This window comes from Echinops telfairi, unplaced genomic scaffold (genome assembly GCF_000313985.2).
Source record: "Echinops telfairi isolate 266 unplaced genomic scaffold, ASM31398v2 ScPeMD7_40;HRSCAF=151, whole genome shotgun sequence".
NCBI classification, from domain to species: Eukaryota; Metazoa; Chordata; class Mammalia; order Afrosoricida; family Tenrecidae; genus Echinops; species Echinops telfairi.
The window spans coordinates 1,038,319-1,051,676 of record NW_022103938.1 but is presented as its reverse complement, the minus strand read 5'-3'; the positions used below and the strand labels follow the sequence as shown (position 1 = coordinate 1,051,676).

The window sequence follows — 13,358 nt, the reverse complement described above, 5'->3', positions numbered from 1 at the left end:
AAATAGTGGTTTACATTCAAATTTCTCCAGATATTTTTCTTTAAATGTCTTTTTTGCTGTTTATTTCTCACCCCCCCACTCCCCCTAAAAAGAAGTAAGCCTATTGGAATCAATTAGATTCCAATCACAGTGGCCCTATAGGGAGTTTCTGAGACTGTAAATCTTCAGGGGAGCAGACATGCTTATCATTCTGCAGAGCAGCTGCTGAGTTTGAACCAACAACTTCACAATTAACAGCCCAATGCTTCACTTCGCACCACCAGGGCTCCGTGTTTATTTTTCCAAATGAAATCAACATGAATTGTTTTGGGGTGGAGTGAGGCTGGTCTCAGTTTCCTAAGACCATTGGAAATATATGTGTTCCGATGGTCTTAGGCGACCCCTGTGAAAGGGTCGTTTGACCCCCAAAGGGGTCACAACCCACAGGTTGAGAACCACTGGTTTGGTCTCTTACCTGTTGCCTCCATGATCATTGATAGCAGATGCAATTAAGATGAAATTCTTGACAACTTCAATCTTTTCTCTCTTTATCAGGATGTTACCTATGGTTCCAATTGTGTTTTACATATGACTAAGCAAATGCCAGTTGCCCACAACAAAGATGATTGGAGTAGAGAGACTAAAATGGAGCAAATGAACCTTATAGCGGGGCTAAAGTGCTTTGAACTCACTTTTGGTACTGTCAACTGCTCCCGCCTCCTCCCCCAGCCTTCACTCCACCCCATCTCTCTTTCTCTTTGGAGATCTCAGAAGCCATAACTCAAAAATCCCCTCCATATCTCAGCACATCGCTATAAATCCATCTACATGAGTCCTCATTTTCTCGTTACACGGAAGAAAATGTCTTCTCTTCTGGTGATGGGAAACTTGGCAAGGGACACTGGTGATGCCCACTTACTGTGACTGACATAATTGTTCATGTAAACAAAACTGTCAAATTGACAAAGGTTGCAATATATACATTACATATCTTAAACATGTGTATTATGTGTATTGCAGCAATGAAAAGTCAATTCCTCAAAAAAACCTGTGATATACAGATGATTCAACCTTGCTTGCTGAAAGTGAAGAGAACTTGAAGCACTTTTTAAAAAAAAACATTTTATTGGAAGTTAATACAGATATCATATCATTCCATAGTTTAATCACATCAAGCAGCATTGTACAATTGCTATGACAAGCAGTTTCAAAACATTCTCTTCCTTCTTAAACGCCTTGACACCAGCTTCCTTTTACTGTCCCCCACCAACTCTGTACCCCCAGAAACCTTTATTCTACTTGCTGTCCCTAAAGAGCCATCAATCCTGAGTTTCATATACTGAAAAAACAGACAAACATATAACAAAAATTCAATTCAAAATTTATCATCTCCAATGACAAAACGCATCTGAGATAAGCCCCAATATGAGCAAAAAATATAGAAAATCTAACATGCATCAGAAGGGAGATCAACTGACAAGGTTTTAATCATTCAAATCAGGTTTATCATTTTGATCTTCTATAAGCCTCTCCCCAATGCACTTTGTTTCTTAACCAGTTTCCTCCCATCATTCTATTATGGATAGAGGGAAATCACCCAGGGCATATTTTCTATGTAGATCCCACAAATGTATTGTGGGTCCACTGTCATCCATAGCCTTCTGCAAACCAGATTCTCACAATTTAGACTCTGAAATGTTTCCCTCCTTTGGCTTTGGAGAAGCACTTACTTCTTGATGAAGATCAAAGCGTACAGCTTTCAATATGGATTCCACATAAAGAAACGCAAACCCTCACATTTCCTGCATTGGAACTGAGCAGATGTGGAGAACAGAAAAGAACTAGCTTGTGGGACTTCCGGTGCTGTAAATCAGACTGCCTCTGCTTTCTCCTGCGATGCAGCTATAGGGTTTGAACCACCAGCATTTTTGCTAGCCGCCAAACCCTTAAGCACTGTGCCACCAGCACACCCTTCCCACACTAAGCTCCTAGGCTGAGCTATGGTTCTTCTTTGAAAAGGAGGTTCATTCACTCTTCTCTTTTTCCCTTCACTAGTGTATCAGGCAGAAGTGAGATGGCAGTGAAAGTCCCAGACACCATCACAGAATGGAAGGCCAGTGCATTCTGCTTGTCCGGGACAGAAGGGCTTGGCTTCTCGCCTACCATCTCTCTCCAAGTCTTCCAGCCTTTCTTCCTGGAATTCGTGCTCCCCTACTCTGTGGTACAAGGAGAAGCCTTCAAACTCAAGGCTACCATAGTCAACTATTTGTCCCACTGCATACGGGTAAGGACACTTCTCTCGAAGGGAGTGGATCCAGAAGGAGCATGATCACCACTCATTAACTTGGTCTCTGATCACCAGAATGAATTAGAACGGAGTATAAGGCATTGAGCTATATTGACACAGTTGCTGAAACACTAGAGTAAGACATAGGAATGACTGGGAAATGGATCAGTGTTTCACGTTCTTGCATAGGGGTCATTACAACTTGGAACTAACTCGACAGCACCTGGCAATATTGGAATGAGACAGGTATTACGAGCAAAGCTCCTTGACAAGTTCAAGGTGGTAGCATTATATTCTTTCAGTCATCTGTATCTATGTTTCCCTAAATTCACACATTATTTCCACCTGATTTTTTTTCCACATTAGCCAAATAAATATCTCTTCCTGTGTTGACATAAAATCTGGAGAGTTTTTATGCTTATTCTTGTCAGCTTTTTAATTCCTCTACTGCAAACACCTCCACTACAAAGTACTTGATAATATTTAGCTTGTTTTCACAGTTTCTTATAGGTCCATAGGTGACACACTCAGTTCACAACAACGATTTGGCCACTAGCAAAGGTTGACATTCCAACCCACCCAGAGATACTGCAGGAGAAAGAGATGGTGAACTGCTTTCCTAAAGATCACAGCCAAGAAAATGCTATGGTGCAGTTCTCGGTAACCTATAGGGTTGTTATGAGTCAGAATCAATTTGATAATGGGGATATGAACTAGGGCGCACTGCCCCCCTCAGCTTCTTTCCGTACGATTGACCCTGTTATCTATCAGTGTTCTCAAACATGTGTGTGGTTTGGGGGACAGGTCAGAGTGCAGCTGGAGGAGTCTTCTGCCTTCTTAGCCATCCCAGGAGAGAAGAATGCAGAATCTCACTGCATCTGTGGACATGAGAGGAAAACTGTGTTCTGGGCTGTGACCCCAAAGTCACTGGGTGAGTGACATATTTCAGCTCTTTTATTCTGACAAACTGAATTATGGGGTTTTATTTTCCTTCCTTAAGAATGAAGTTAGTGGTAGAACACCAGCAGAGACAGTATGAGAATATTAAAAGGAGAAACTGATTGATGTAAAATCGTTGTTTCACCATCCCCCAGGGAAGGTAAATTTCACCGCATCTGCAGAAGCCCTCCAGTCTCGGGAATTGTGTGGCAATGAGGAGCCTAAGATGCCATCGTTTGGACAGAAGGATACGGTGGTCAAGCCCTTGTTAATTGAGGTATGTGGGCAGCATACTTCCTCTCAGTTGGGGCGGTCTTGCTTTATAGCCTATCACTACCTCATCTGTCTGTGGGAGTCCTCAATGACAAGCAGTTAAATGTTCAAGTACGAGTTGAAACTTTGATGGTTGAAACACACCCAGAAGTGTCTCAGAAGATAGTTCTAGAGATCTGCTGGCAAAAATCATGTTCTTGAGAACTCCATGAAGCTCAGTTGTCCTCTGCCCACGTGAGGTTGACTTGGCAATAGGTAAGGACCACATGTATGTGCAGGTGACGTTTCATCCCCCAAACAGGAACGTATCTGCAGCGCCAGGTTTTGTTATGATCACGTTGATTCTACTTTAAAGTAATTGTTTTTCCTCTGAATGCTCCTAAAGTATTGCTTTACTTTTTTTTTTTTTAAATCAAAGCCTGAAGGAATAGAAAAAGAAGAAACTTTCAACACACTGCTCTGTGCATCAGGTAAGTGTCAACAAATAGATAAAATTCTCATGTTAAGCCACTTGTTACTTGTATTCAAAAGGAATTTCAGGTCACCAGCATATATAGAAGCCAGTATGTAATTAATACCTACTAAGATAATCATATAAAATTTAGCATTAAGAAAATTCTCCTCTGTTATCTTAGGGACAATACTCAGTCTGAAGTTCTCTTCTCTCTTTAAGAATTCTTTCATGGGTGTATCTAGTTATATAGCTTTATAAAAATAAAATAAAAACTAACATTGGAGACAATTAAATTTATATCTTAACTTCTTTGTGTGCATTTTTATCAGCTACTGGAGTTCCTGAGAAATTATCCCTAAAAATTCCTTCAAATGTGGTTGAAGGATCAACCAGGGCAACATATACAGTTTTGGGTAAGTCTCCTAGCTCTAAAGGAAGCTGCTATTTGTCAATCTAATTCCAGTGTATGGGGCCTCACCATCCCTGTTAACGAAGTCCCTAACCGTAAATATTAAACAAACATAGGATACCAGTTTATTACTAAGCAGGTTCAATTCTCTGTGCCTCCCCCTTTAAGAGCTTACCTAAGAAGGGTGCCTAATGTTGTGGCTGATGTCAGGGGCCCTTGCATCAGATTCAATAGCGACCAGATGACAGGCAACAGGACAAAACCCTGCCTGGTCCTGCGCTCTCCTCACACTTGTTCCTGTGCCTGAGCCCATCGGTGCAGGCGTGGTGTGAATCCATCTCCTCAAGCGCCTTCCTCTTTCTCACTGCCTCGCTACTTCACCCAACGTGCTATCTTCTCCAGGGACGGTCTCTCTGGACAACCTGTCCAAAGATGCCTCCTCGTAGATTTTGATATAATTGGTAATTCAGTTTCATCAGCTAATAGGTCCATGAGAACAGATACATCACTGGTCCTTCCGTTTCTACTCTACTTGCTCGATCCTTGAAACACTTATTTTTCTGTCTTTCACGGACCTTTCTCTTTCTTGCTTCTCTCTTGTTCTAATAGTCCCCTCCATAAGAAGTTTATCCCCTAGGTTAATAATCTATTTTCATCTCCCAATACAAACTATCTCTGAATGCCTCTGATTTATTTTTTTCATCTTTTCATTTCCAGGTGACATACTCGGTTCTGCGATGGAAAATCTGCAGAATCTTGTCCAGCTGCCCTATGGTTGCGGAGAGCAAAATATGATCCTCTTTACCCCTAATATCTATGTTCTGGCCTATCTGAGTGAGACAGGACAGCTGACAGAGAAGATCAAGTCAAAAGCCATCAACTATCTCACTAGTGGTGAGAAATTAATCTAAACAGAGAAACTTCCATTGATTCCCTACCTATATCCTCAATAAACTGAAACAACATTCCATTAATTAATATTTGATCATATTAATTCTCAAATACATTGTTGCTGTGAAATTCATGTTCCAATGAAAGGCCCCACTATGCAGCCCTAAAGGTGTCCTACTGATACAATGGTTAAGCACTCCGATGCAAACCCAAAGGTTACTAGTTTGAACTTACGAACCACTCCATGGTAGAAAAGACCTGGTGATGAGCACCCATAAAGACTTCAGCCTAAGAAATTCTATGGAGGCAATTCTGTGTCCTATAAGGTCACTGTGAGTCAGAATTGACTCACCAGCACACAGCAACAGTGTATAATGATAAAAAAGTCAATGTTATCATCAATTTTTAAAACCTCTATGCGCTATAGTTCCTCCACAAGCATTAAAGAAAAGACTGCTTAATTCCCCAATGTTTCTGCTGCCTCATAAGTTATGAAAACTTCCTCTTCAGGGTACCAAAGGCAGCTGAATTATAAGCACAATGATGGCTCATACAGTACCTTTGGGGATCACGGTGGTAGAACACCAGGAAACACATGGTAAGATAATTATTCCATATGCTACTCATGGACTCATGATAAATCAGCATTCTGTATATGTGACTACTCTCTAGTACTTGGAACTCGTATATATATATATGAGATATCTATATGTGTGTGTGTTATAAATATGTTAGAACTAATATATATGTGTATATAATTTAGCCTTTAAAAATCAGCGTGTATATCACTGCAACTGGATAACCTCATAGTTTCATCTCTGAAAGCTCCCCTTCTTTGATAGCACAACTGAGATAAAATGAGAACCTCCATGTTAAGTGACATAGTAAGAAACATTCTACATGGTAGAATTAAGGGAGGGAAAGGACAGGAAGAGAGAGTGATGTAATAAAATTAGGAAAAACTATTCAGGAAATGCAGCATTGGTTGTGGAAAGGCTTAGGAACTCATAGTGATTGTGCAAGAGGAAGAAACAATGAAAAGCAACAACTCTGTAGAAAATACTAGAGTTGAAATATCAGCACAAAGATTGGGATGTTTGTTGGGCTAGAGAACATTCAACTCGGGAGTCCCATTTCCCCCACTAATCACTCAGTCGATTGTTCCCATCATTTAGATCACTGGCTGAAGGTAGTACACAGTGTGATATTTGCAAGGGAGGTAGTCCTCATGCTTCTGTCTCTTCTGTGTTGAACAGGCTCACTGCATTTGTGGTCAAATCCTTTTCTCAAGCCCAGTCGTACATCTTTGTGGAGAGTTCCCATATCATAATTGCCTTCACCTGGCTTTCACAGAGGCAAAAGGAAAATGGTTGTTTCCAATGCTCTGGATCTCTGCTAAATAATGCTATGAAGGTGATGCCGATGTTAAAAAAAAGGGGGGGGGTCTCTAAAGTTAGTATCCATCACTCATATATCAGTTTGTCATATGGTAGTGATTTCCATGTTGCTGTGAACCTAGAAGTTACACTTCCAGTACTTTAAATACCACCTTTATTACGCAGCGTTCAGTAGGACTTCCAGATTAAGCAGGACCTGGATAATTATTTTTTAAAAACTTGTCAGCGAGAGCCTGTGAATAGCAGCCGAACATTGTCAAATATGATGTTGGAAGATGAACCCCTCAAGTTGGAAGACTGAGAAACTGAGAAAGAGCTGCCTCCTCAAAGGAGAATTGACCTGAATGTGATGATTTTAGACTTATATTTGTTGACATGACACGACAAATTGAGAAGAAACAGCGTCAAACAATCATTAATAATCAGACCATGAAATGTATGAAGTATGAAACTAGGAAAAATTGTCATCAGTAATTGAATGTAACACATTAATATAGATATCACTTACTAAGATAGATATTAATAAATGAAATAGATTGATATTGGTCATTTTGAATCAGACAATCAAATGGTCAATTATTCCAGGGATGCAAAATGAATAGTAATCATGTCGATTCATTATCAAAAAGATCATCATCAGATCTATTCTGAAGTACAACACTGTCACGTGTAAGATAATGTCATATGCTTACAAGGAAAACAAGTTGAAACAACCATTATTCAAATGTAAGCAATAACCACTAAGGCCCAAAATGAGCTCAAATATAGCAATGATTGTAAACGTGGCCCAGGACCAAGTAATATTATGTTCTGTGGTACATAGGCTCTGGAGGAGGCCAAGCCAAGTCGATGACGCCTAGGAACAAAACAGTAGCAAAGACAGAGAGACAGAGAAGGAAATTCTGCTTCTGTCAGTTCCTGAGACTTGGCGGCAGGGACTATTGGCGAGGGAAGGCGGGGAATCAATATATGGCACAAGCAGGAACGCTGCCTCGAGAGCACTGTGTTCTGTTGGGTGTGAGGTCACCAGCACTTGGAACCAGCTCCACGCCAGCTAACAGAAGTGACATTACTACCCAAGTTACCCAAAGCGCTGTTGGCAGAATCCAGCTAAAAAAATATTGAAGCACTTATGAGTCCCCATGTTTTGTCCTTCCAGGGCGGAGTAGACGACGAGGTGACACTCTCTGCCTACGTCACCATTGCTCTGCTGGAGATGCCACTACCCGTCAGTGTACGTATTAGCGCATTCCCTGTAGCTCCTTCACAAATGTAAGAAATAAAAAGTACAAGTTTATGAATCTCAGAGAAAAATGAGTGGTGGATTTAATGATAATTAATTTTGGTATACTTTGCTGAGATGTAAGGAACTAGGTTATTTCAGAAGCTACAGAGGAAATAATTTTCTGGTCAGAACTGTGATAGTACACACATACACACACACACACACACACACACACACACACACACAAAGGCTTTTAATCTGAGGTTTGCCTGGGAACTAATCGTTCATTAGCCTGATTCTGCTGTCTTAAGATCTCTTTTCATCCTCCTCTTAGCACCCAGTTGTCCGAAATGCTCTAAACTGTCTGGAAATGGCCTGGAAATCCACTTCAGAGGCCCAAGGGAATTTTGTCTATACAAAGGCTTTACTGGCCTATGCCTTTGCCCTAGCAGGACACCAGGCCAGCCGGAATGAGGTGCTTAAATCACTTGACAGAGAGGCTATAAAAGAAGGTAAGAGCTACTAGAAAACCTTACCTCCAACAATTACCTGAGATCAGAGGAGGAAAGAGGGCCTATTGAAAAGCTATGAAGTTATTTTAATCATAATTATAATAAGAACCCTTATCATTTACCTAACACTTAAATATTCTAAGCATCATGGATTCTTTTATTAATTCACATGCTACAGACCCTATACAGATAAACTTTTCCTCACTGGTGTATAGCAGACACAAAGACATTGTGTGACTTAATTTATCTTCTTAGCAAATATTTGCTGCAATTGTGACTATTTAATGCTTTCACTTAATCACTGTCAGTCACTAGGTTAGCTCTAATTATTGTGATAAGTTTGCTTTTGGGGCTTAAATACTTTTCTAAGTGTGATAAATATATATGTAATAAAATATTTGATATTTTAACCATCTTTACATGTGAAATACAATATTATATTCATCATGTTACTCAATGATCACCTTTATACATTCCCAAATTTTGCTATTACTTTTCATTAAAGGTCAGGGTCCTCAAAGTAGAGTCTTCCTTTACTCCTCCCTCCCACCACTCCTAACCACTAATAAACTTGGGTTTCTATACCATTTCTAAGTTAAATAGCCTACTCTTTTCCATTTCAAAGAGGATTCAATCCACTGGCAACGTCCAAGGAAACTTCAAGAAGATAGCACACTCTTTTATCAACCCCGAGCTCCCTCTGTGGAAGTGGAGATGGCAGCCTACATACTCCTGGCCTATCTTACTGCCCAGCCTGCCCCATCTTCAGCTGACCTATCCATGGCGTCACGCATTGTGAAGTGGATCATCAAGCAGCAAAATCCCCATGGAGGTTTCTCATCCACTCAGGTATAAGAAGTTACTCTATGAACAATAGAAGAAAAAACATACATGTATATATATGCATCTCTATGAATCTCAAAGTATAATAAGTTGTGGGTTATATATTAGCACATAGGTAAAATATATATATCTATATATGAATATACATATATATAAGCACATAGGTAGAAAACAGCATATTTTAGAAGCTTAGCTGGGGTTTCTAATTCACATCATCTCCATTCCTTCATCAACACTCTTATAAATTCCATGTACAGATTACTGCTGTGTTCCCTTTGCATATCTTCATATCTTCTCTCCTTAGTGGACCCCCAACAGTGCATGTAATTTTCCTAAGGCATTGTTTTTGTAAAAATAACACCTACAATTTTTTCAAACCCAACGTCTGATATTAGGTAATATTTTGCCTAAAAATTTCCTCTCTCCAGAAAACTGATTATTTTCACTTCATTAGATGATCCTTTTATCTTTTCTGGAGTTGAGTTACTGTTGTTTCCATGCCTCCATTGAAAGCATTCCCTACCCTGGTTTCTCATACACTGCTCTCCTATCCATAGAAACCTTTCCCAGTATTCAGAGATAATTGTATTTCTCACCTTTATCGAAGTCTTTTCTTACTATTCTATTATGTATTTTCTTCTCCAACTCTGAATGTTTTTGTGTGTGTCTGTTTTTTTAAACATTTTATTAGGGGCTCATACAACTGTTATCGCAATCCATACACACATCAATTTTGTAAAGCGCATTTGCACATCATTCTCAAAACATTTTCTCTCCACTTAAACCCCCAACATTAGGTCCTCATTTTTCCCCTCCCTCCCCGCTCCCCCCTCCCTCATGAGCCCTTGATAGTTTATAAATTGGTATTTTGTCATATCTCAACTCTGAATGTTTACAAAAGAAATTATTGCCTAAATATATAAATTCTTGAAATTGTCTCCACTTGTGTCAGATATTTGAGTATAATTTCTATATGCATATTATTTTTAAAAGCTTGAATGAAGAAATATGTAATTGAAGTCCCAAAGTACCTAAACTAGTTTAGGATTAATAGTGAGATCTGAACTAAATTATAATTCAATTAAGTACTCTGATTTAGACTGAACACATCTGCTACGGAGTATTGATGATATGGTTTACACCCAGTAAAGAGTTGATAGCTTACTCTCCTGTGAGATTTCTGATCCCATCTCTTTTCAGGATACAGTAGTGGCTCTCCAAGCCCTCGCCAAGTATGGAGCCCGGATCTTTGCTACAAGTCAGAAAGCAGCTATAGTCTCAGTCAAGTCTTCAGGAGCCTTCTCTAAAGAATTTCAAGTAAATGAAGCCAACCGCCTATTGCTGCAGGAGGTCCAGCTGCCTGAGATTCCAGGAGAATATAGCACAACCATTTCAGGAAGAGGGTGTGTGTACCTCCAGGTGAGACTGCCAAGACTCGAGGTATTCTGAAAATGTACCAGAAGGTCTCAGAATGAAAAGTGTTTTTCAAAGTAGGAAAAGAAACAGATGCTAAAAGGCTGTGTGAATAACTTGGGAAAAGCTGTGACACTACTTTTGCAAAGATAATGAACATTTAAAATTTATTTTAGACAACCCTGAGATATAATATCTTGCCTAAGAAGGAACAGAAAGCTCCCTTCAGCCTGAGTGTTAATACTCTGCCCAAGGACTGTGATGGAGCAGCTGCTCACAAGAAATTCCAGATTGACCTCAACATTAGGTAAGTCTGTCATTACTGCCAGACCATTTGCATAATGTGGGGAAATTGATTTTCTATGAGACAACTTCACTGTCCAAAGTCCTACATAATGAGTATAAAACACCTGCAGTATTTATTAATCACAAACTTCTTCTCTTTTTGAAACATTGAAAAAAAAGAGAGTGAACAAAAACTATTTCTTTTTCAAATAACCATAATAGAAGCAAATAGAGTAGACATAGAAACTGAGTGAAAGTTAGAGTTAAGGAAAACTAGAAATACAGGAAAAGAGTAAATTGCTTCCTTGAATTAATTCCATCAAATTTTGTTTGAGTGCCTAATATGTACACCTTGACTTTCTAGTTATACTGGGGAGCGACCTAGATCCAACATGGTCATTGTTGACGTAAAGATGGTATCAGGCTTCATACCTGTGAAAAAATCAGTGAAAAAGGTAAATTCTGAATCTCTTCCAGGTAAGTCATGACAAATAGTGACACCTATGGTTGTCGAACTTATTTCATTGATGTGGCTTTAAAGAGATTTACTTCTTAAAATATGCATCTGTAAGTAGAGTGTGCTTCTATTATTTCTTTAGTGAATAACACAGTTATGTGGAGTTCTTGGGTGGCACAAACAGTTAAACACTTGATTACTAACCTATTTAAACAAAAGTAAATTAAGTTTAAAAGTAAACGTGCCAATACACACCCAACAAAATGTCTTTGAACATATCAATCTAACTCTTAAAGAACTCAAAAGAGAAGTAGAAATTACAATAATAATAGGAGATTTCAATACACCACTCTTTAGGAAGGACAGATCATAGGGAAAGAAACTCAATAAAGATGAAGAAGAACTACACAACATAGTTAACCAATTTTATCTCCTAGATATTCACAGAGCACTCCACCTGTGTTAGTCAAGTAGACTAGAAAAACAATTCCAGAGATATTCATATATGTGTAAGAGAGAGCTTTAGATCAAAGAGCAATTGTGTATTGATAAAACATCCCAGCCCAGTCCAGATCCAGTCCATAAATCTGAAACAGCCCATAAGTCTGATACTAGTCCAAAAATCCCTCTTTAGACTCACACAGTCACACGCAATGATGCAGAATGCAGGAAGATCACAGATTAGTGGGTGCAAACTCTTGTGGATCCAATGGCAGTGGCTGCATCTAAGCACTTGTAGGTGTTAGCCTGACTTTTCCAGCAGGAAGGTGAAGGGAGAGAGAGAGAGATGGCCCGCCTCCAGAGAGCCATTTATCTTGGTGGCACCTCCAAATGAGGTCATCAAGTGATGACCTGACTGACAGGGTAAACCCCACCCCTTCACTTTTATATACTGAAGTTGACATGAAATTATATAACTACCACACAACCCAAGGATACAGTGTACATTTTTTTCCCAGTGCGCATGGAACATTCTCTACAATAGACCCTCTGTTAGGACACATTGCTCAAAAATTCCAAACTCACTGCCATCTATTTGATTCTGGCTCATACTGACTCTGCAGAACAGGGTAGAAAGGTCCCTGTGGATTTCTGAGAGGCAACTCTTTATAGGACTAGAAAGTCTCATCTTTCTCCCACAGAGTGGCTGGGGACTACAGAACCGTGGTTAGCAGCATAATACATAACCACGACACCACAAGGGCTCCTAGCAGACACAATACAAGCCTTAATGAATGTAAAAATATTGACATTTTACCATCCTTTTTCTCAGAGCACATGCTAAAAAAGGAGAAATCAACACTGGGAAGAGCAAGGGCAAAACATTAAATACAGGAAAACTGAACAACACACTGTTTTGAAACTACTGGGCCATTGATGAAATGTGGAATGAAATCAGAAAATTCCTTGAAACAAATAATGAAAACACAACATCAAAACATACCAACGCCTTTGGGACACAGAAAAATAGTACTCGAAGAGCAATTTATAGCAATAAACACACAGGGAGAGAGACCCAAAATCAACACTCTATACAAGCTTCTTCAACAACTAGAACAAGAGCAACAAAATAGACCTCCAATCAAGATAAATTATAAGGATTTGAGCAGAAATAAATGAATTGGGAAATAGAAAAAATCAAGTTAGTTCATTGTAATGTTTAACAAAATTGACAAACCACTGGAAATTTTAACAAAGAGAAAGAAAACCTCTTTTCCTGCAAATATCAAGAAAAAGAGATCAAAGGAGTGATATCATAACAGATCCTAATGAAAAATTTTTAATTTCTATGAAGAATTGTACTCCAAAAATTTGAAAACCTAGATGAAATGGACAAATTTCTGTCTACCCAAAATATCTACCCAAACTAATACAGACTGTTATAGAAAACTTGAACGAGCTCATATTTTAAAAAGGAATATAAAATAAGTCAGGTCATTTAAAAATTCAAACAAAATGAAGTCCAGGGCAGATGGCTTCACCCAGGAAGTCTA

The 13,358-nt window shown here is 39.1% G+C and overlaps 1 protein-coding gene across 1 annotated transcript in view; it reads left to right on the top strand.

Moving 5' to 3' along the window:
• LOC101654166 (pregnancy zone protein-like) overlaps positions 1 to 13,358 on the top strand; it is a 77,587-nt gene that overhangs the window by 59,571 nt on the left and 4,658 nt on the right. The window contains exons 19-32 of the mRNA XM_045290507.1: positions 2,035 to 2,263; positions 3,071 to 3,197; positions 3,361 to 3,482; positions 3,897 to 3,948; positions 4,262 to 4,345; positions 5,059 to 5,235; positions 5,743 to 5,830; positions 6,489 to 6,645; positions 7,789 to 7,863; positions 8,189 to 8,366; positions 8,992 to 9,215; positions 10,410 to 10,628; positions 10,799 to 10,929; positions 11,272 to 11,362. Of these exons, the coding sequence (XP_045146442.1) occupies positions 2,035 to 2,263; positions 3,071 to 3,197; positions 3,361 to 3,482; positions 3,897 to 3,948; positions 4,262 to 4,345; positions 5,059 to 5,235; positions 5,743 to 5,830; positions 6,489 to 6,645; positions 7,789 to 7,863; positions 8,189 to 8,366; positions 8,992 to 9,215; positions 10,410 to 10,628; positions 10,799 to 10,929; positions 11,272 to 11,362 (1,954 nt within the window). The remainder of the gene's footprint in view (positions 1 to 2,034; positions 2,264 to 3,070; positions 3,198 to 3,360; positions 3,483 to 3,896; positions 3,949 to 4,261; positions 4,346 to 5,058; positions 5,236 to 5,742; positions 5,831 to 6,488; positions 6,646 to 7,788; positions 7,864 to 8,188; positions 8,367 to 8,991; positions 9,216 to 10,409; positions 10,629 to 10,798; positions 10,930 to 11,271; positions 11,363 to 13,358) is intronic.